This window comes from Leucopleurus acutus (genome assembly GCF_964270905.1).
Source record: "Leucopleurus acutus genome assembly, chromosome: 8".
Taxonomy (NCBI): Eukaryota; Metazoa; Chordata; class Mammalia; order Artiodactyla; family Delphinidae; genus Leucopleurus; species Leucopleurus acutus.
In genome coordinates this window covers 67,703,969-67,728,110 of record NC_139151.1, presented here as the reverse complement: position 1 = coordinate 67,728,110, position 24,142 = coordinate 67,703,969, and the positions used below count along the sequence as shown (strand labels likewise).

General features: G+C 34.1%; 1 protein-coding gene across 1 annotated transcript in view; it reads right to left on the bottom strand.

Annotated features, from left to right (window-relative positions):
* Positions 1-1,902: 1,902 nt before the first annotated feature.
* Positions 1,903-24,142, bottom strand: part of FAR1 (fatty acyl-CoA reductase 1) — a 71,764-nt gene continuing 49,524 nt past the window's right edge. The window contains exons 4-12 of the mRNA XM_082844356.1: positions 22,777-22,956; positions 19,681-19,858; positions 18,586-18,630; positions 18,344-18,462; positions 17,356-17,423; positions 15,682-15,853; positions 8,477-8,606; positions 5,971-6,098; positions 1,903-3,619 (exon numbers count right to left, since the gene is read on the bottom strand). Of these exons, the coding sequence (XP_082700482.1) occupies positions 3,457-3,619; positions 5,971-6,098; positions 8,477-8,606; positions 15,682-15,853; positions 17,356-17,423; positions 18,344-18,462; positions 18,586-18,630; positions 19,681-19,858; positions 22,777-22,956 (1,183 nt within the window). The 3' untranslated portion in view covers positions 1,903-3,456. The remainder of the gene's footprint in view (positions 3,620-5,970; positions 6,099-8,476; positions 8,607-15,681; positions 15,854-17,355; positions 17,424-18,343; positions 18,463-18,585; positions 18,631-19,680; positions 19,859-22,776; positions 22,957-24,142) is intronic.

The following is a 24,142-nucleotide window of genomic DNA, read 5'->3' as shown; positions in this document are numbered from 1 at the left end:
AAAAAAAAAAGGCATTCATTCATTCTATGACTTGAAAATGTCTCAAGATAAAAATACTAATTCAATAAGAAAATATTTCATATTTCTTTTATCACAGAGACTGTAAATTTAATTAACACATTTCTATATCAAGTTATGCAGTATACCTTCCTTTCTCTAGCTTCTCATGCAAAAGATTAGGGAGTTTTTCTCAAAATAGAGCAAGTCAGTGCTAATATTTTCAAGTCACAGCTTGGAGTCAGCCTAGAAGAGCTTGGCTAGGAAGGACATTTATATTCACCCGTACCCCAGCCTGATATCAGCTCTCTCCTTTTTTAGTTACCCTCTATTACTAATGAATGATTCCTTATACTTACTCAATAGACAAATTACAACAAATGTATTTATAAATTAATATAATATCATTCAATGTGGAGGAGAGGAGCTGGAGCCTAATGACACCCTGGCACTGTTTTTAGAAAAACCACCTCATTCCAGCTAATAAATAAAAATGATACTTTAACAAAAAGTATTCATCCTGCCTATATGCTTCCCCTAAAATGCTGTGTAAGAGATTTAGAATTCAATAAAATTAGGATATAAAAAGTAATGAGTACACCTTTAAAAAGGTAAGAAGTATAAATGAGAACTGTTTCCCGTAATCCTAACCACATTACCCCATGAGTAATTTTCAGGACAATTATTGTAAAAATACAATAAATACTATAATGGAAATATAGGGATTCATTTATTACTTTTTGGTTTACAAACAAAGGCACCCAATAATGCTTCTATTTATTTCTTATAAAAGACTATCGATTTACATTTAAAACAAAAAGCAAAAAACCCTGAAACAGTTCCTACAGACAAGCACAAAAAAGGGAGAGAAGATTTTTCCTCCCTGCTTCCAAGCTTTATTACACAGATTCAGAAAATATTTATTTTATACCATCCTTAAGTCAAAGAATGTATTGCCATGCTTCTCTGTGTTGAGTTTTTGAACATATTAATGTTGCCAAGTCAAGTTTAAATACAGTTATAATGACTTCACGACTGACAAATGCATATGTTAGAATTATAAGAATCAAGGGTGAATAGGGGGAAAAAACCCAATGTTTAAAAATCAGCTTTATCAAATGAGTTAAATGAAATATTAGATTTATTTAACAGGCTATCCTGTTAAAATTTGAGTTTGTGTGTAAAACACAATCAGAAAGAACTAAAAACCATATCTAGCAAATGACATAAATACAAATGATTTCCAAAATCTTTGTTTGAGTTAAGCTTAAAGTCAAGTTGGTGAGGATTAACAACCTATATACTTTTTATACTAATTTTAGAACTTTAAGTTCCAGAATGACATATTAATTTATTCATTAGCTTTCTTTTGACAGAAGAATTCTAAACACACAAAATTAATGCAGTGGCCTCAGCACCCTCCCAGTTATCATTTCTTTAAGTTAGATTACAAGAACAATTACTAGAACTGACAGAGTTCAGAGACATACACCTTCCATGTGCTTCACACACCTGCCAAAGTTGTACCTGATTCTTTTGCAAGACACAAAGACAATTCATCTGATTCTAAGTATATTCAGCAGATGTGTAAAAATCATACAAATGTTAGCATGTTTTCAACACATTATGGAAATGTATTTGGAGAGATGGAGTACTCAATGTGTAGAGCATCTATAGTTAACTTTGTGGGCCACTTCAAATCAAAGGCATCATCATTTATTCCATTTTTAGACACTGCCATGGTCTCTCACACCTTACACAAGGTATGGTCCTAAACCAGAGACTTTAGTATCATTGCAAAGAATACATATGTATTTATATTTATATACATATTTCTTTTAAAATAATGTTTTAAAAGGTTTACTACAGAAAATCTGGCTTCAACATGGAAGCATTTTCCTTTTCAAGATTATACACCTGCATGGAAGAAGGTGGTTTCCTTTACATTTAGTTTTTTCACAATAACAAAATAAATTTCTTATACATTGCATTTAAATTGATGAAGAAAATTAAGATGTAAAGTTCTATGTAACTTTTTGTATTGTGAACTGACTTCATTAAACATATTCAAGATACATTGTTAATGATTTAAATATAGTACAACTTGATCAGCTAAATTAGAACATGTTATGCTGATATGTTAAAGCAAATGTGTTATAACAGTAAGGAGAGTTACCTACTATTAAGATTTAAAGGGAATTATAATGTATCATTAAAATATACATCGATTTTCTTGCTATTACTTGTTTCTATAATGAATTCCTTTCTAAAAGCTAAAACCACATGCAGAAAAAAATAAATGATATCTTTAAACTCATTCAACAGTTTGCTACTTTATGTGGTATGTAAATAAAGTTCTTTAATTTTATACACATTATTTTATGTATTATTTTGTTTTTGTGGAAGAAATTCAGCTCTCAAGGTCAAAAATTAGTATGTGTTTACACACGAGAACATTTTCTTAATGCTATGACTACCTGCAAATACATTCTTCCATAGTAATGTACTTTTAGTTTTCATTGGAAAGACAGTATAAGCCTTTTAAAGTCCTATTAATAAAATTTATAAAGGGCAGAGAGCATAAGTATGGTTAATTCCTCCCTGCACCCACACCTGCTTGTCAAAGTCTCAAGTAATCATCCAGCTTCAAAATATGAACAAAATGTCACAGAACGGATTTTCATTTGGTCATAATGTGGTCAAGAAAAATGTATTCCTATTCTTTTTGATACTAACTGTCTTACTGAATTTTCATTTTCCTTCTAAAAACACATAGCATATGTTGACATGATTCTCAAACTCATTTAGATCCAGTAGGGCCTCTATAATAATATATAGCCTTCTGATTATGAAAGCAACTGACTGCTTATAGGAAAATGATATGCATCAGACCTCTAATCAGAGAAAGAAAAATGAGAACGTGTCTCTCATGTCTGAGACTACTCAATAACTTACAGGATGAGGTGAAAATAGTTTGGTTGTAATTTTAACAAAACTAAAACCCACTTGAACTGATGAAAAAAATCAAACACTGAAGAATCAAATATCTACCACTTAGCTAGTATTCCTGTCCAAATAAATGCTTTCCACTGCACTAAATATAATTAGAAAATCACTGTATGTTAAGGCATATTTTAATTAATATGTTCCAGAATTGCACAGTTATACTGGTCAGTGTTCCTATTTCCCCACTCCTATCCTCACCCAACCCCTTTTCCCCAGGGATCAAAATGTTAAGTCATGGTTTTGGTGGCTATTATAGATTTGAGTTGGCATACCACAGTGTATTCACTAGGTTTTTATGAGCATATGTTACATAAAACGTTCCATAATTTACTCCACACTCTGAGTTAAGATGGTTTAATGTCTTGACAAAAGGTGAAATGACTTAAGTACATTTTACATTTTGTGCATTTAGACCACCATATGCATAGATGTTCTAATGCTAAATTCTTGTCTTCAGTATCTCATAGTGCTGGATGCTCGGAAGTAAGACAGAAACTTGTAGCACAGACTAACCACAAAGTACCAGATGTTTCTTGCCATTTGTGATCTTGCGATAAAAATGCGCCAAATCAGGATCACGAGGATAGTATTGAAACCGTAACGTATGTTCCTCAACCTGAAAAGCAAATCAAGAAATGTACTGGATACTATTTTCTAGAATAGAATATTGTTGGACAGCAGATAATTCATGCTCAGTTTTAATCTAATCAAAGTTCAAATCCATATTAAGCTGCAACTTATTTAAAAACTAACTAGAAGCAACTTCCCTGGTGGTACAGTGGTTAAGAATCCACCTGCCGATGCAGGGGACATGGGTTCGAGCCCTGGTCTGGGAAGATCCCACATGCCACAGAGCAACTAAGCCCATGTGCCACAACTACTGAGCCTGTGTGCCACAACTACTGAAGCCCGTGTGCCTAGAGCCAGTGCTCCGCAGCAAGAGAAGCCACCGCAATGAGAAGCCTGTGCACCACAATTAAGAGTAGCCCCCGCTCTCCACAACTAGAGAAAGCCCGCTCGCAGCAACTAAGAACCAACGCAGCCAAAAGTAAACAAACAAATCTATTTAAAAAAAAAAAACTAACTAGAAGTCCTTAAATTAGAAAGTTAGCAAACATCAAACAAACCTGACTGTGCACATTCTGGACAAGAGTCCATCAAACAATGCATTACCTCTATTAATAATGAATAATGCAAAGTTTTTTTATAACTACATTTGGGATGCAAATTTATTTATTTAACAAGTATGCCCTATACTGTGCTAGTCCTTCTGTATGTATCCTTCTGTATCTTATATCCTTCTGTATGCCCTATACTGTGCTAGTCAGCAAGTACATTAGTAGGTACAATAGACATATCTCTTGCACTTCGGAGCTTCCTATCTAATCTAAAAAGGTAGATTCATCATATACATCATCCTACAGACAAAATAAACATTTTTTGGACATCTTTAGCTGCTTACAAGATGTCAGACAAGTGAATTTACTCCTTCAGTCACAGGATCAAAAGCCAACTGGACAAGTCCTCATTCATGAAAGAAACATGGCACTTGCTCTAAATAGGAAGACCCTCCTATTCTCAAAGAGCAACATGCACATTATCTTGCTCATGTTTCAAAACATTTTTGATGTTTTTTAATGGTGTTAGAAAGGAATATAAATCCTTTAGATATGCAATACTGTTACATAAATTCCATTAACTTCAACAGGCAGTGAAAGATATAGGACTACAGTTGATCCTTGAACAACGTGGGGGTTAGGGCATCGACCCTCCAACAATCCAAGTATAACTTCACAGTCAGCCCTTCTTACCCGTGTTTCTGCATCAGTGAATTCAACCAACTTCACATTGTGTAGTAATATAGTATGTATTTGTAGAAAAAAATCTACATGTATCAATAAATGGACCCATGCAGTTCAAACCTATGTTGTTCAAGGGTTTACCAAACAACACACAAACAATGGGTGTAGACAAAAGAGCTTTGAATTAGGAGTCAAAGATCAGTATTCTGGTTTGCCCTGCCACTTAATACAATACGACCTTGTCAAACACAATTTTCTTAAGTCTCCATTTCCTCATCTATACAACTAGCTGCCCTATAAATTCTCAAAGAGTTGAAAACACAAGAATAATAATGTGAAACTTTTGAAAACTGTTATAAAACTTGTATTAAAAAATTACTATGGGGGCTTCCCTGGTGGTGCAGTGGTTGAGAGTCCGCCTGCCGATGCAGGGGACACGGGTTCGTGCCCCGGTCCGGGAAGATCCCACATGCCGCGGAGCAGCTGGGCCCGTGAGCCATGGCCGCTGAGCCTGCGCATCCGGAGCCTGTGCTCCGCAATGGGAGAGGCCACGACAGTGAGAGGCCCGCGTACCACACACACACACAAAAATTACTATGAATAAAAGAGATTACTATTAAAACTAACTGCATCTCTGAATAATGGATTAATAGTAATTTTTCCTTTTCTATTTTCTGAGGTTTTTTTTTTAACAATTAGTATGTATTACTTTTGTAAGAGACTAAGAGAATAATTACAACTATTTTATAAACAAGGAAAAAAATTCTATAGTGAATAATGTATTATTATATCTCTTTTCCTCTTCTAAAGATGTATTTAAATAGGGTAAAAGAAACTTTACATTACCTCCAGTTTAAAATATATTTTTATTTTCTCCTAATATCTTTACTTCTTCCTTCACTAGCAATAAGGGAAGATTAAAGTGATATTTAAAACTAAATTCCACCTGACTTCATTACTAATGGACAGTATAAGCTGATGAAAATAGTAAGGTTCAACAATCATAGGCTAAATTAATACTACCATAGTTACAGCTCAAAGGCAACCACTTTTCTTAAATATTGATACAATATGTTATTAGCAGTATCTCAATTTATCAGCTTAGAAAAAATTGTAATATTTCATAAGGAAGACAAGATGAAATCAAACCCATATAAAAACGTACTTGTTCAGATGTTTTCTAGCTGCAGGGAGGCCAGACATTTCTTCATTCAATACATATTTCTTAGTTCCCATACAGTAGTTCTCTATATATTCTGCCCAATGTAACTGTCGTACATCAATATTAAAAGTCTACATAAACAAAAAAATTATTGGTTACTTTCTTGGATAATTTTTTTCACAACCAGTCAAAAATTCACACTTTTTCTAAAGGCTAATTCCACATGACATGATTACAAAACATTTACTGTATTAATTGTTTAAATGTTACTGCTATTCACAAGAAAGTTCTTATTTCGTATCGTCCATTAAACAAAGAAACATTTGAGAAGATAATCTAAAAACTCATGTCAGCGTTTAAAGAGGAGTACATGAAGAAGAAAGAAGCCTGCACCATTAAAAATAAATAAATAAACCGACAAAATCCCATTGTCCAAATAGACCTAAGTATTCCTTTTATACATGTAACAATACACCTGTTTCCAGTTTCCTTCTGTCTACACTATCTCTTCTTTTTGAACATCCTGCATACCACACAGATTAATTTTCCTAGAGAAACAGTATTGACATCAAGAGATAGAATATGTTATGAAAGCTGGCTTAGGAATTTAGATAACTTTAAGTAGGCCATTTGATGAAAAGGGTAGATAAATCTGAAAAAGAAAGCCTTACAAAAATGCTATTTCATGACAAAATAAGAGGGCTATACACTGCTCAGTGCTCCTCCACACACAATCAGGTAATTTTTTTGGTGTAATAAATTATTCACAATTTAATTTACCATTATTTCTGAAAATAGCAAGTTCTAGACCAAAAATAAAAAAGCTACCATAAATAAATCACTAAAGTACCAGTGCACTGAAATGGAGACTTGACTTAAGATATGAGATATTATGAGAAGGTCACACATATGTGCAACTGTATTCCCATAGGAAGAGTGAAAAATAATAGAACAGAAGCAATATCTGAAAAGACAATGGCTGGAAATTTTCCAAAAATGGTGAGAGACCAAGCCAAAGATTCAAAACACACATATACCACATATACACACATATATCTACACATATTAGAGTAAAACTGCTGAAAGTCAAAGAAAAAATTTTTTTAAAAACCAGAGAAGGCACTGCGGATTACCTCCAAAGAAACATTAGTCTGACCAACTGACTTCTGAAAAGAAGCAGTAGAAGCCGAAAGACTATGAGAAGATGTCTTCCAAGTGCTCAAAGAAAGCTGCTAACATAGAATTCTATACCAGTATAAATATCTTTGAAAAATAAAAATAGTCCCAGAAGAATAAAAACGGATACAAACTGACATCAATAGAAGACACACACTAGAAGAAGTATACTAATGGGTACTCTTCAGGCAGAATGAAAATGATTCCAGATTGAAGTCTGGAATCATTAGAGGAGGATGGACGATGGAGGAAGAAATAAGAGCAGTAAAAGGACAATTATGCCAGTAAATCTATATGAATACTAATTGACTAGACTACAATAGGAATGATTGTGAGGTACATAACATAAATACAGAATTAAAAAACATAACAACATAGCAGATAGGTGTTACCCTTTGCATTACCCAAGAAAAGGTAGAAGTATCAATATTATATTAGACCTTGCTAAATTAAGAAAGGATACTGTAAAGCAGCCGCAAATTAGACTGGCTTTTCAACACTAAGAAAATAAGACAAATATAAAAAGAAAGTTGTCTTTAATGTGCTGAAATCATGTAACATAATCACAGAGAATTCACTACCAACATACCTGCTACTCAAACATATTCTCATATTCTGGATATATTTCAAGCAGAAAAAAAATAACCCTAAAGAGAAGATCTTATAGCAAAGACTCTAGTAAATATATAGTTAAATCTCAGTAAAACTGAACAAAATAATCATTTCTAATTATGAGGTTTAAGTAGAGAACTAAAGTAACATATAACCATATAAGTTAATGAGGATGGTAATCAGAGCTAAAACATTTTATGGTCCTAAATATTATTAAGGAAGAAGCTATAGAAATTGCTCAATTTAGACTTTGTTAAGTATGCATGTTCAAATATCTAAGGTAACCTTAAAAAGAAAATACAGAGTTTAGTCTCAAACTAACAGAGAGCAAAATGTGGAATGGCAAAAAGTAAAAGAGTATACAAAAGCAATTTCTGAGAGAAGGTTTTCCTTAAAACTTAAAGAAAACAGAGTGTTTGGGGGGAAAATGCATAAAGAAGTCAAAATTCTCTTTGAATCTGGCATTAAAGAGAAAAAGAGAATCAACATGTCAATCATGCTTTGAAAATACCTCTGCTACTCTCATACTTACATTATAAATTCTAGGATAAAGCAACTTTATCACCACCAATTATGACTGAAGCTTTAATGGGAGAATATAAATAGATCAAATTTATTGTATAATGGTTGGGGGAAATACTCAATTATTTCTCGGGTTGCTAATTAGCATACTCTAATTAGTATGCTACTTGTTTTCTAATATAAAACAGAAAATACTTGCCTTTTTATCTTCCGGGTTTAGTTGATTCATTAACATATTGACATTGTCAGTATTCCAAACCCAAGAATTACTTGTGAAATATTCAAGAAACACCATAGCTTTATGAAGACGAGTTATTGTCTTCATCATCCTGTATTATAAGAAAAATTGAGATTCATAATTTGCATAGATAGGGAAAAATCTCATCACCACCCAGGGAACCAGTTTCTATTTTGAGACATTAACAACAAAATTGTAACACGTAATTCAATAAGTGTACCAAACCACCAGGAAATAAGAATATTTCTGCATCTTAGAAGAACATTCTATAAATCCAAAATGAATTTAATACAGCAGCAGTAAGTTTAAGCAGCAGTAATTGAATTTAAGCAGCAGTAAATGCCTAACGAGAGTTCTGCTGATATATGAAATTAATTTTCAAAGGAAATGCAAGACTTCAAGCTCAAATTTTCTACATACAATACTAAGCAAATAAATGGATTCAATTAGTATTCCTTTCCTTTTTGTTCCTTAAGCCACATTTTAGTTCAGCTGCATTTTACTAAGATTATCCGTGAATTCATAACATACTGTTCCATTATAATCTCAACTCTTCAGCATCATGGAAGCAAAGTATACAGAAATATTCATTTGCCATTTAGTCAACTCTCTCTATATATTTTAAATAACTTTCTCTTGAACACTAACAGGTTCCGTGATTGTCTGGGCGTGCCATGAAATCAATGACTCATGTTGACAGCTTTCTGAAAAAAATATTCAAGATATTCAAGATATTCACTCACCTTCCCAAGTCCCCAATATCCATCCTTACAGAAACAAGGGAGTTCGATACTTTGTTTCTTTTTAGAAGTGTGAAGGGCTTTAATCTTTAAATTTGTCATTTTATATATCATGGCTCACCATAAGTCACTGATATCGTAACACTAACCAGAAAAGCAACATCTATACAATAATAATTACCTATGATAAGTAGAGGAACGGAAGAAAGAACTTTTTGAAACAAAACACACACCAAAAATTCCTAACCTCTGGTAAACAGAAAAATTACGTGTGAAGTAATACTTTAAAAGAATTCTATTTATAGTCCCACAATAAGTAATAGCATTATATGCAGTTTAGAAGTCCCAAAATTATGGGCTTCAGAAACGGGGGAAATAGGAGAAAATTAGAACATTAGAAATGGCGGGGGGGAAATCAAAACAGTAACATTAGCTAAGAAATTCTGATGACATATACATTTAGAAAGAAACCCTAAATCCAGAATACTGAAAGAAAATGAGGCAACATGGACTATGTAAAGAAAAACTGTACTTCATGCAAGGAAGCAATTCCAAAATAAAACCTCCATTAAACACAAAAAGAATTATTGAGCATCAAAGGCTAAATGTGGACAGGAATAGTTCAAATAGAAAGTACTTGAAGGGAAGAAAAAACAATTCATGCTGCTTTTAGAAAAGAGATTAGGCAATTTTTTTCTAAAAAACAACAAAAAGATTTAACAGATTTGTAATTAACACCCACTATCACAGCCAGTATAGTACACTTGAATCACACATATTTAGTTAATGTGATTTTCCAACATACATCTTACTAAAAAGTTTTTCTTCCTAACTCCTTTTTCACTGACAATTCTCACCTAGTCTTATTTTCAGATTCATTCAAGTGACAGAATTACCCTAAAACCAATCACTGATTCAGCCATAATGACAATAAAAAATTGGAGGGGGAGAAGGAAATCTGAAAGGTCATATATGTGTGAAGTTCACAGAATACTTATCAAGCAATAAAACTCTGGATTGAATACTATGGGGGATAAAAAGAAACTTAAAACTTTGCACCATCAATCTTTGGTTAAACATGCTGTAAGAGCAGATGCCTGGGACTACACTGCCATGTATGTTCTGAGTATTTATTCTTTATAACAGCAACCTGTAAAAAATAATCACAATCTTTCAGAGGCAGGCAAGATCTTAATGGTCATCTAGTCCAGGGTTCCTCAACCTCAGCACTATAGACATTTTAGGGCAGATAATTATTTGTGGTAGGGGGCTGTCCTGTGCACTGTAAGATACTCGGCAGCATCCCTGGTCTCTACTCACTAGATGCTAGTAGCACCCATCCCCCAGTTGTGAGAACTAAAAACATCTCCAAAAATTGTCCAATGTCCCTTGAGGGAGGCAAAATTGTCCTCCACTGAGAATCACAAAGATAAAAAAAAATCATATTCAGAGAAGTTAAGCTGGAGAAAGTTAAGCTAAATAATCAAAAAAAAAAGACAATGGAAACATTTTTTTTAAATACCATTTTAAGAGTGATGAAATATCTACTACATTTCAAGAGCTAGAGTAAATAATTTATACTGCTTCTACATGTGATAATATCATGCATCTTAGTCCCCAGTGACTATTAACCAGGAATCCATATGATGTGTATACTTTTTAAATTATGTCAAGCTATAGAGTAAGTCAGATTTTTATCTAGCTGGTACTCAGAATAATGTAAATGAGTAAACTGGACATCACGAATGACATGACTGCCATTAATTTAATGCAGAACTAGGCATTATATTAAGGCCCCAATATAAGGTATAGAGGCCAGTACCTTGCTCAGTAAATATCTGAACAAATTAATATAAACTACATATTTATATTTGTAAATATGTTATATTACATATAAATTAATATAAATTTGCTATATTTATATTTAACATTTATAACATTGCCTAAATAAAAAACCTTTATGTCTCTTGTTGCTTTTACAGTGTAGGCTCCCAAAGCATTCCTGCTTTGATACTTAGGAAGCCTTGTACAGGACAAACCTCATGTAAGAAGATTCTTTATTTGATGTTTCCTATTTGTAGCAAATTTTAATTTCCAAAGGTGGCTGCAAATATTATCTCCCATCTTACATGTTCACCTATAATATCACCTTAATTATCGCCCTATTAAGAGGTGAAGGTAACTTATACAAAAAGAATGAGGAGGAAGTGACACTGTGTGACTTCCGTGGGGAGGTAAGAAAAAGTGATGTAGCTTTCTGCCTTGCTCACTGGAATACTCACCCTTGAAGCCTTCAGAGGTCATGTATGCTGTCCAACTCCCCCTGAGGCTGCCAGGCTGTGAGGAGGCCCAAATTAGTCCACGTGTAGAGACCACATTGAGAGGCTCTGAGACTATATGAAGAGAGAAAGATGCCTGGCCACCCAGCTGCTCTGTACCCTTTCTCTCCTTTACCATTCCTACAGTGTACCTGCTCCAGCCCCTATGACTGCAACCACTTGAAAGATCCTGAGAAAAAACCACCCCATCAAAGGCTTCTAGAATTTCTGACCCACAGAAATCATGAGCAATAAATGAAATGATTACTGTTTTAAGATACTAAGTTTGATGTCAATTAGATCTCAATTTTTTAAAAAAAGAAAGATAATAAATTTGAAAGATTTGCTATGCAGCACAAATAATGGGAACTGAAAGATTTGTTATGCAGCACAAATAATGGGAACAGATATCAGTACTGGGAGTGAGGGACTGCTATAATAAAAATCTAAACATGCAGTACTGACTTTAGGATTAGGGGGCAGACAGAAACTGGAAGGCCCTGGAAACCACTGCTAAAACCTGGAAGGACCAAGAGTGTTAGTGGAAAAAATAAAAGGGCTCTAAGGAAACTGTTGGTGAGAGTTTCAAGGTAAGTGAGGAAAATAACGTTGGAAGTTAAAAGAACAAAATTGTCACCTGTGGTCACATGGAAAATGTATCTAATAAACTCGATGATCTAGCTAAGATTTCCTCAAAGATGATCTTAAAAAATGAACTATCTGTTTGGGTGCAACTTGGAAGGAATGTAAATTTCCAGCCAGGAATTCTTTAAGAAACATCTTCTGGGGATAGATCAAATCCAGAATGTAAATATAAGATTCTTTGTTGGGACTGCAGAAAGATTTAAGGTAGTATACTTCATAGAACCTTTCAGACAAACAAAAGTTTCACTAGATGTTAAAGACATGTCTTACATAAGCTCTATTGTTTAAGAGGCAGGATGTAAGAGTCTAAGGATCTAAGATTCAAGGGTGTTATCCCACAGCAACCTCATAAGGAACCCAAGATAGAGAAGGTTATGTCTCAAAAAGATATGTGGGCTTTGGTCTAATGGAGTGGATTGTTTTAAAATAGATACATGGGAAACCCACACAGTTTTAAAAGGAATCCTATGAGTTTACACTTAAAAGGACAGAGACAGTACCAAATGAAAAGAGATCTCTGGATCAAGGGCGAGCAAACCAGAGCTTAGGGGCCAAATCCACCTGTTTTTGTAAATAAAGTCTGATTGGAACACAGTCATGCTTATTCATTTACATATTGCCTAAGGCTGCAGAATTGAGTAGTTACAAGGTGGAAGCTACATTTAACAGCAGAGTTAAGTGTTACAACAGAATCCATGGCTCACAAAGGCTAAAATATTTACTATATGGCCCTTTACAGAAAGTTTGCCAATCCCTGCCCTGAAGATTCCCAACTTTTTACAGGCAGGAAGTAGGGTACGAAGGCTGTTCAGTTGCAAACACAGGCCATTTTTTTTATGGGAAAAGAAGGATGACTCAGAGGGGAGAGCCAAAAGCCTCAGAAAACAACCAGGGAGTGGGAATGAGCCCTAACTAAGAAACCATCAAACGGGACCCTGCTGGAATGCAGAACTGTTATGGACCACTGATTGCTGCATGCCTCTCTTTTTCTCTCTTTCGAACAAGACTGTCTAAAGTATTTCCTATGCTTGTCTCACTATTATATGTTGGGTGGACGGGCAGCAGGTTACCTGTCACTTTAGTTCACAGGTTTTCAGATTAACACTTGAGGAACTATACCTGAAAAAACACTCCTAAAGAGCTTCATCCACAATTTACCAGATTTCGCTGACCACACTGGCTTCAAGCTGATGTCAGAGAGGTTTTGGGGGGAAAAGGCAAGAGTATTTTCCATGTAGGAGGAATATGAATTGTTTGCACCAGAGGCCTGACTATAGCAGACTGCACTTTCCAAAAATGGCTGCAACAATACCTTTCATCTCACCCGTTCATTTACAAGATGATCTTGACTATTCTCTATATCCCTTCTTCTTCAATCTTGGAGGATCTGTGACTCGCCTGTGACTAAAAGAATGAGGTGGAAGTAGTGCTGCATGATTTCCTTAGGTAGGTCAGAAAATGCACATAACTTCCACCTTGCCTGCTGAAGCACTTTTCCTTGAAGCCTTCAGTTGCCATGTAAGTAGTCCAATTCCCCTAAGGCTACCACTGGTCCTTGCAAAGAGACTCTATGAAGAGATCCTGACACAATATGAAGAGACAGTGATACCAGCTGTTCCACTGCACGCCCCCCTTTCAGCTCCATCTGACCACAATCACATGAAAGACCTCTAAGACAAAGTTGCCCAGTGGATTCCTTCCTGAATTCCAGATCCTGAAAGAAATAAAATGACTACTGCTGTTTTAAGCCACTAAGTTTGAGATGATTTGTTATGTAGCAACATCTACTATAAATTATTTAATAAACTTTGGCTCTTCATTTTTTAAGTTTACTAAGCCCCATTTTCTGTGTAAAGCACTGTGATATATTTAACTTATTTTACTTTTTTGACCTAGTTTTGATTGTTCTGCTCTAATTTGCAACAACTTTATTAATATCAAGACAGCATCACTGCCATCACTCATAAATTTACATCTGCTTTCTAGCCACGAAAGAATGTTGCCAATGACAAATACTGTACTTTGCAGATCATTCTAGGAAAACTTGAAGATAGTTTTAATGTATTTTGGATCTTCTTTCCACTGAGTATTTCTTTATCTATTCTAAAGTTGTTCAATTCAACACCTCTCTTGTATTTCAATATTTAAGATACAGGGTTAGAAACATAATGGACAAGTGAATCCACAGAAAATTCCCTACATGTAACTCAGATCTTGATACACTATAACTGGAAGATACCTCACTTTTATTTTTTTGAGCAGTTGATGAAAGTTCTAGAATCAGCATCTTCTTTATACATAAATACTCAAATCCTGAACTCTCTAATCAAAGGCTCCACTATAATGACAATGTAGTTAAAAAAATAAATATTTTATAGTATATTTCACTATAATTGTGGTAAAGACAGTAGGATTACTTCATTTAAGTTTGTGGGGTTTCAATAAAAAGAAAAGAAAGAAAGGCCATAACAACTATAATAGAAAGTTTTCCATTTGTTAACTTTTGTTTTAAATTCTCAACCTTAAAAATTAGTCAAAAACGGTAATTACCATATTATAAGCTGAATAGGAAGCTGAGATAGCTCAAGCAGTTAATTTTCTAGAAGCATCCTAGGTTTTTTCATATTAAACTGCACAATCCACTTAAAGCAAAACATTTAACCCTTAATCCCCTATAAAACTCACCTCCAAGTTTTTAACGGGGAGAGAAGGGCTCAATTTCAGCTTATAATAACAATGACAACCTTGACGCTGGACATTTCCTATATTATGGGATTTTGGAGGATCAATGGCCCAATCAGATGAGATCCACAGTCAGTCTCCCCAAATATGCTTAATTTCTAAGAAATGTCCTAGCATCCTGACTGTGATTGTGATTAATCAGGTTAGTAATTCTAAAGGTAAAGCTCATGCTAGCGACTTTTTGTCTCTCCAGCAAGCTTCCACCACCTTACCAATACATAGTGTATTTACTGCTATTCTTCTTACCACGGTTTCTGACCTGTCAACCTGAGTGCAAGATCGAGCAATAATGCAGGTACTGTATGTCTGACACCCTTCCAATAATGAAGCAATAAGTTGTTGGAATACAACTTAATATTGGGGCGCCTGAATACTTGGTTTAAAGGATTCATCTTGAAGGAATGATTTAGATAATATCCTGTAGGAAAAATAAGCGTCAAAGCATTTTGAATGTTATTTGTTATTCAGAAAAAATACCTGAAGTTAGACCTAGAATTCAGCACATGACAATAATTTATCATCCAAACTTTAAAACAGAGTGAATTATAATACTACCTTCACTTTTCTGACAAATTCTTAAATTCAAGAGTCTTCTCATTCACAAAAGGCCATTAAGCCTTATCATAAGCATAAACAAATACAGAGTTAATATGCATTTTAGCGTAAGCATGGGTTGCTTAACAGTCAGAGGAACAGATAAGACAGAGCTAGTCACCATTACCTTGGGCTTCTTCCAGTCATCCTGAGGTAGATATCATACAGGAATGCTGGGGCCTTATGGCTTACAGCAATCCAGTAATGATATAAAAGGTGATTGGAGGTTAGATTTACATTGGGCCGTCTGAAGGCCTGTTCGAGAGGATTCCTCTTGAAAGTGGAAATTACATGGTATTCTGAGGAAGAAAAGTTGTGTAACAGCTTTGATAATAACCATGTAATGAAGTTTTGAAAAAAAAAACAAAAACACATGTTTTTACAAAGCAAAATATTTTACCAAAGATGTAAGAGTTTGCTCATTTAAAAAACAAACTTTTCTATTTTCTATAGTAGCTAAGAGAATATGGGTATTAGACTGCGGAACTCAAATGATTTTAGAACTGCCACTATTTATGAATTTTAATTAGATGAATGAATTTTTGCTAAAATTCACTCTTAAAAATCCTTTTAATGTTTTACCTACATCAGTTTACAATGTCAGTTTCTATATTTCACCTCTCATGATAGCTTCTTTCTTTCTGTTCCTCTTTCCAGATTCTTATTACTGTACTTACTTAAAAAAGAAAAGGGAAACCATCATCCTTTGCTTGTGAATAATTAAGTTGCTCAAATTAACATATATCAACAAGCTTAAAACAACCCCAAATTAACTTCTGTTGTAATTTATTTAGGTTATGCAATATCAAAATAATCAAATCTATTATCATGTATGTTAATACTTCAATGGAAATGTATACTGGAATATTCACTAAAATAAAGCTCAACTTGATTTTTGCTAAACTTCATAACACAATGAAAGACTACAAAAAACCTAACTCATTAAAGTGCTTTAAAATTCTTAAAAGAATACAAATTATCATAAAATTAAAAGCACCCTAGATTTTCTTTTTCTTATATGCTCTAACAGTCAATCTTTCAATTGAAATAAAAATGCCATAAAAAACCCGAGGATGAAAGACAAAGATTTACTTTAAAATCAAATCGCTCCTCAAGGGTAACAAAAATTGTTCAATTAGAGGTAAAATAAGACCTAGCACTAAATCAACACTGTAAATACATTTTACTTTAAATTTGAAAACATAAACCAACAACTTAAAAATGATTCAATTTAAGTAGGCCTTTAAGTTATACTATTCCTATTCTAAAACAAGTAACATAGCATATACACTACCTGCTGTGAATCTGTGAATTTAAACAGATTAATAAATGTAATAGAAAATATTCTGGCAACATGTATTCTACTTGCTAATTCCTTCAGTTATTACTCTTAGGACAACTAGCTATCTCCTACAATATACCAACTCTTGTAGTTGGAAGTGATACTGCCTGTGAACAGGGAACATCAGGATTGAGAGTACCCACGAGGGAGGAAAAAAGCATTATTTCCATACCACGAGTATCTATAGGCGTTGCTGCAGATGGCAGCAGAGAAATAGTAAGGGTCAGACAAGGGTGGGATGAGGAAGGAATATACAGCAGGATATTTTAAAATTTATGAAATATTATTAAGGACCAAAAGGCAGTACTAGTAGATATTCTAACATGGCAATTAAAATAAGAATAAATTGGCAACTGGTGGCTTTAATGCCTCATGGGTTATTCTAACGTAAAAACTCAGTGAACATTTTAAGTTCGTTAAAATTTATTCTAACATTCAAAAACACAGGTAAAATCATACCAACTTCACCCCAGTGGAAAGGATTAGTGCTGCCTGTTGTACAATTATACACCATGATGTTTCTTGGTCTGCAAAGACAAAGATCAAAGCAATGAAACATAAAAAGAGGCTAAACTTAACCAATCTAAATCTTACATGATACTTAAGTAGGAAGAAATGAGGATGATGGGTACCTCTTCTACAGTGAATATTTAAAATATTACCTTTAAAGGATTAATTTTTGTGTCTGAACGACTATTTACACTACCCTTTTTCCCTATTCTACCAAAAAAATTATTTATAAAAAATAATATAGACTTCATATTTTCTTCTTTGTATTAGCAGGAGTGTCTGTTTTTCATGCGAGGAAAAAGAACAACAAACAACCTCAGCTCTTCCTATCTCCTTCCCATTTTCAGAGGCTCTAGCTGAAACAATTATGAATTGAGTTCCCTTTCACCAGAAACAATATATTCATATAATCATATCCCTCCTTTTTAAGATATAAAATACTGACTTCAAAAATAAGGGCAGTTTATTATTTAGAAAAAAGTTATTAAGAAGCTTAGGTGTTTAGGCTTAGGTGTTACCTGTAAATGCTACTACTCCCTTTTAAAAGGAGGCCCATGAGTTGATTAAAGTGCTGTAGTGTGCATATTTGATATATGTAAGCCATTCTTTGCGAATTTTAGCTCTTTATATATGCCAAGTTTATACCAAGTTCTAGTTTGGATTTTAAAAAAAACATGTTTTTTTTTTTTTTAATTTCTAATGACCTTGTCCATCCTGTGGGCAGTACACAAGAATTTATGTTAATTCTTAATAATTGCTGATGGAACCACTTCATCACCTATTTAAACCAACTCTTGCAGTTTAAAGTGATAATGCCTATATAATATTGGTATGGGTTAATAAAACTGATAAATATCAGTTATGAGGGATAATTTAACATTAGTATTCCCATCTCAGTTACTATATATTTAACAAGTGACACTGTCATCTCATATACCTATTAACTCCGGAATACCAGGCTGCCGCAAGACTCATGTTGACAACTACATCTACAGGAACAAGATCTGCAAGGGCATTGTTGGAGGCACGCATTGTTCGAAGAATTCCTTTCCCTGCCTTTGTTGAAATTAAAAACAACACCTTAAGATATATAAGCCAAAGCACATATACACAATATACAGATACACAGAAAACAGAAAAAAAGTACAGAATATTCAATAAAACAAAAGGCTTACTTACCGCAATAAAGAGACCACTTGGTCCATTAAAGTTATCAATCCATCCCTAATACCAAAAATTAAAAAAAGGGAGGGAGCTTAGAAATATTATGAAACTAGAGATTTATCACTTGAAATCTATAACTCCACATACATACTTGGTAGTTTTCTTCTAAAAACTAAAAAACAGACTAGATTCAGGCCAGAATATTTCTCCCCATCTTAAATAGAAGCAGTCTTCCTCTGAGATTGCAAATGACTAAGTAAAATAGTTTTCAAAGGCGTACCTACTCTTCCATTAACTCTCTGCAAAGAGAATTTTTAAAAAAGGAGTTTATATCTGTCAAATATTTTAGCTAAATGATGACTGTTTAAGTTTGATTTTGTGCTATTTACTAAGCAGTAGCCTGAGATTGAGGGAAATGGTAAATCCTCCTCAAAATTACTGAATAAAACAGAAGAAAACAGAATAATGCCAAAGCAACAGAAGAGATACTATCGTTTACTACCATTACAGAGACCTAAGTTTTTCCTAAATCAATTTATCTCTTATGTTTTCTCTTATTTCAGGGATTCACAAATACCATAATGCCTTGCTTTTCTACAGCAGATCACAGAACTCTCTTATTTTCCTTAGCTTGTAATCTATACAGGGAGGAGTCAACCTCTTGGAAGGCCTGCCTCTTTTTGGTACTAAAAAGCAAATGAAATAAAATAAGATCTGAATATTCTCATCTCTATTTCCTTCACCTCTGCAAGGGAAACTAATCTGCAAATAATTTTAAACTCCAACAAACGTTGACGTGTCAGAGTCCAATCCCTCATCAATCATGAAGAAAACTCATGGTCTCCTTTGACTCCAGACAACACCATAGCCTTCGATTTAATTTTCAATTAACATTTTAAAAATTGATCTGCATATGTATACATACAGTATTACATTAGAAATAAAAGTACCAATAAGAGTGTCTCTTTCTACAAACGGAAACAACTTTGCCATAGTAAGCCATGTTCAGTAAACAAAACCCGCTCATAAAAAATTGCCAACTCTTTTTGTACAGAATTATGCCTTAAAATTCCCAATTCCAATTATTTACAAAGATTTCTAACAACTTACTGGAAAAGGTTCTTTCCAACTGGCACCAACAATTGATGGCCTTACAATCGCCACATTTAGCTTTGCTCCTTCTTGTTGTACAACATATTCTGCCAATGCTTTTGTGTATATGTATGTATTAGGTCTGTCTCCTATCAATTTTGGTGTGATGTCATTTACTAGACCATCATCCATCCACCTGGTAAACAAAGAAATTGCATGCAAAAATATTTTCGATGTTTTACTATAAAATGAAAAAACACTTTGCATATTTCAAACATATCTGTTGCTCTGACTCAAGTGATCTGACAACAACTTTTACTAAAAAAATGGAAATTAGCTTTACTTTCATTAAATATCAACCAGAACTCCATTATCTCTTATATCCAGTTTCTATACCCACAAAGGTCTGAAAACCTTTAATAACCCTTCTTTAATAACTCATATGGTAGGTAGCAAAAGTGAATCAGAACTGATTTATGTTCTTTTTTTTTAAAAAAAAACCATCATTTAGTTGTACATATTCATATACTTCATATGTGTTTGATGAGGGGTGCTACCCCGAATCCAGTTGAAGTTATTTCATATTACACAATACATAGATTATATTTCCTTTCTAAAGTCTAAATAAATTCCAAAATACATCTGGCCCCAAGGGTTTCAGATTAGGAATTACAGATTTGTGTATAATCACCATAACAGCATAACATGTAAATTATATACATTTTAAATGAACATACATTTACAATCAACATAAAAGGTCTAGTAATCTAAATATTTAAGGTGAAGCACTAAAACTTGTTATACTCTCACTAGCAACACTAACAAATACTGGGGTAAATGATAAAAATAAATTGAACCGTGCTGTAAAAGTTCAATTAGCAACCTACTGTGAAGTCACAAAATTCCTCCAATTCTCTCAGTGTCTCTGAAGAAAAGTTCTACTATGATAATCTGTAAGAGGAGGGTGATACACTAGGTGATCTCTATAGTCTTTTCCAGTCTAAATTTCTAATTCCAAAACATTATGTACTTGTTTTCAGATAGTTTTTCTTCCTGTCTATAATACAATGCATACTAAGTACTCTATCAGTGCACAAATGATATCCATACTAACTGATAAGGATGCATAAAATGGAGACTATCAAGATAAACTTTCTTCTGTATGTGGAAGTACTTTTTGCATGTAGAAGGAAAAGAACACTAACAAAATTGAAGGGAGGTTGCTACTCAACTTAGGAAAAATTCCATAGTGGAGATGAACTTTGAAAAATGGAAGAGAGAGCTGCTATATTAAAAAAAAACAAGGGCTTCCCTGGTGGCGCAGCAGTTGAGAGGCCGCCTGCCGATGCAGGGGACACGGGTTTGTGCCCCAGTCCGGGAAGATCCCACATGCCGCGAAGCGGCTGGGCCTGTAAGCCATGGCTGCTGAGCCTGCGCATCCGGAGCCTGTGCTCCACAACGGGAGAGGCCACAACGGTGAGAGGCCCGCGTACCGCAAAAAAAAGACAAACTAGCTAAACCGAGGAAAGACTTTTAGAGTCAGTAAGCCTCATCACTGGAGTGAGTTTACAGAGCCAATCTATGAGTTATCCTAAAATTATCTGTTGGCCAGTTGGTCAGATTTCTTTGTAAGCAAAGAAAGGAAATAATAGAATTAGAAGGTTATAGGCTCTTTCTCAGCAACTTCGATGTCTGGCTATACAAACTGCTAATAAGAGAAAAAGTAAAAAGATTTATTAACTTCCACACCCAGCTGTTCCCAGAGATATTAAACACTTCTGCCTACTGACCTGAGGAAAATGAGGTAGATATTTGGGACCATCTAAGAAACGAATTAGAAAACAGAAACCAGGGAACTGCCATAAGAATGTCTCAGTAAGCTCCCATACTTATTAGTTTCCTTACAAACCTGTCCACTTCCTCATATTTCCAGGGAAGCTTTAAAGAAATGGACTTATGTGTTTATTTTAGAAGAAAACTTGGAGAAGGAGCTACCAACATTCTGTAGCACCCTTGGGAAGAAAAGAATTCAACTGAGAAAACAGGGGATGGTAACTGAAGAGCTGAACGTGAATAGGATTCCTTGGAAGAAAAGAGACCGAAAAGCAAACAGAATAAAGGAGGAAAAAGCTCACAGGAATATTATATGAGGATTAACAAATATGTGAAGATACGGATACTAGAATTTTCTATAATTATCGTCTATAAAAGACCCTTTCTTTATTCTTGCTCTGATCCTGTTTGTTTCACTCGATGAGAAAGTAAAGGCTGAAGCAAATGAGATCTTGGCCATGCCTATTTGTATCCATCAAATGCAAACATTTCTCAAGTAATAATTGATGACAGGATCCTAGTCCTCAGAAAGATGACAAACAACAACACTAGGAGTATCAATGAAAGGACCATGACTCCTCCGATTCCCTAATAATTCAAGGCCTCTCTGCAGATATACAGTTGACACTTGAAAAACATGGGGTTGGGGCGTTGACTGCGCAGTCAAAAATCCACATATAACTCTACAGTCAGCCCTCTGTATCATGGTTCTGCATCAAAAGATTCAACCAACTGCAGACTGTGTAGTACTAGAGTACTTATTTATTGAAAAAAATCTGTGTATAAGTGAACCCACATAGTTCAAGCCCGTGTTGTTCAAGGGTCAACTGTACTCCATTGGGCAAAATAAAAGGATAATCTTTTAATAAATTAGACCTTGCGACTGAATAGGCAGTCATTAGTCTCCATGGATATCAGGCACTTCTTAGCAGCTAAGATTGATTCCTTGGAAAAACGGAGACTCTAATACCATGGATGAGTTGTTCAGAGGCTTTCCTCCAACCATCACACCTGGTCAAAAGTGAAAGCTCTACACTGACTTTACACATTGACTTTATGGAGAGTCATTTAGGTACAAATCTATACAATAAAAAGAACATAGTAGATACATAATAATTTGCTGAATAAGGAAGAGGTAAATGTATACATAAGCGTGGGTGGAGATTTAGAGAGAAAGAGATAGAAACTGAAACAGACCAAGAGATACATGTAAATAGATCCAAAACTCGGATCCAAAGTTTGGGGTCAAAGCAAATGTATATAAATTTCAAACAAACGTACTCTAAAGAATCAATCAGCTTCTTGGGATCCACAGGGGGTGGATAGACTACTTCATCAATATGCTTTCGATTGCAGTAGGCATATGCCGTTGATACATGCATGAACACTTCCAGATTCTTCATCTGTTGTGCAAGCAGAATAAGCTGTCGTGTAGCAATCACATTTAACTGAACAGCATCTCTGTAAAAGAAAAAGTGACAATAAAAAATTGGGAAGCTGTGTCACTTTTTCACCTGTTAAAAAACTTATTTCCATTTTAGAGCATCAGAGACAGAAAGGGACAAAGAGGTTTTTGTTTCTTTACAACTGATCCCTTAGCTCAGATTTCGTGTGTTATTTCAACATGAAGTACAACCATTCTACCAGTTATGTTTAAAATTCTTCTGATTATAAAATAAACTTCATATTAGGATTGTAAAAATAAAAGCACAAATTAAAAATTTTAAATTACTCAGAAATAGACACAGATAATTTCAGTCTTTGGCTTTTATGCATACATTTTTGAAGTCATTTTAGACTTCTTTTGCCTCTTGATTTTTGAAAGCATACTGTTTTCTGAATGGCTATACCACCAGGAGAAGTAAGAATCATTAAGTAATTTTAAACCGCTATGGTAGAGTCATCAATAAGGGTAAAACAGTCAAAGAAAACTCAAAAACATTAAATTATATTAATATATAATCAAGTAAAAGTATGTTTACTTCTCTCTTTGTAGCAATTAACCCAAACACCTTTTTAAGACTACCTTACAAAATTCAAAGCAGTGTTATAATACATTTGTCACAAGAGGCAAATGCAAGACCCCAAGATGGTCTATATATTCCCTTCTTGAAATTTATTTGAGGTAAATAATTTCACAAATGCAAAAGTATATATGCAGAAAAATAATCGATGAAGCATCATCTAGTAATAGCAAAAGCCTAGAGAGCTCAAATATTCACTATGAAATGGTATAATAAAGTAGGTATCTTATCACAACGAAAGAATATAGCCATTAAATAACTGACAACTATAAAAACATGGAAAATCTGTGTGAATAATATTTTTTAAATATATAGATTATGAAGTGAAACAGGATTAAAAACAAGACTCTGGAATAAGACCTGGGTTCAAACCCTGGTTTAGCCTGCCTATCAGCTAGGATTAGGTGACCCTGTAAAGTCATTCAAGCACTCAGGCCTCAATTTCTTCATCTGTAAAGGAGAATACATAATGGAGACTAACTACTAAGATTTGTATAAAGTTAAATTAAACAAAACAGCTTGCAAGTATTCAGCATTATTCTTAACATAGTCCCAAAATAGGCATTCAATAAATATTACTTAAGGGGTGGATAGTTTTTCCTTTCTATTATACTTTTGTTTAT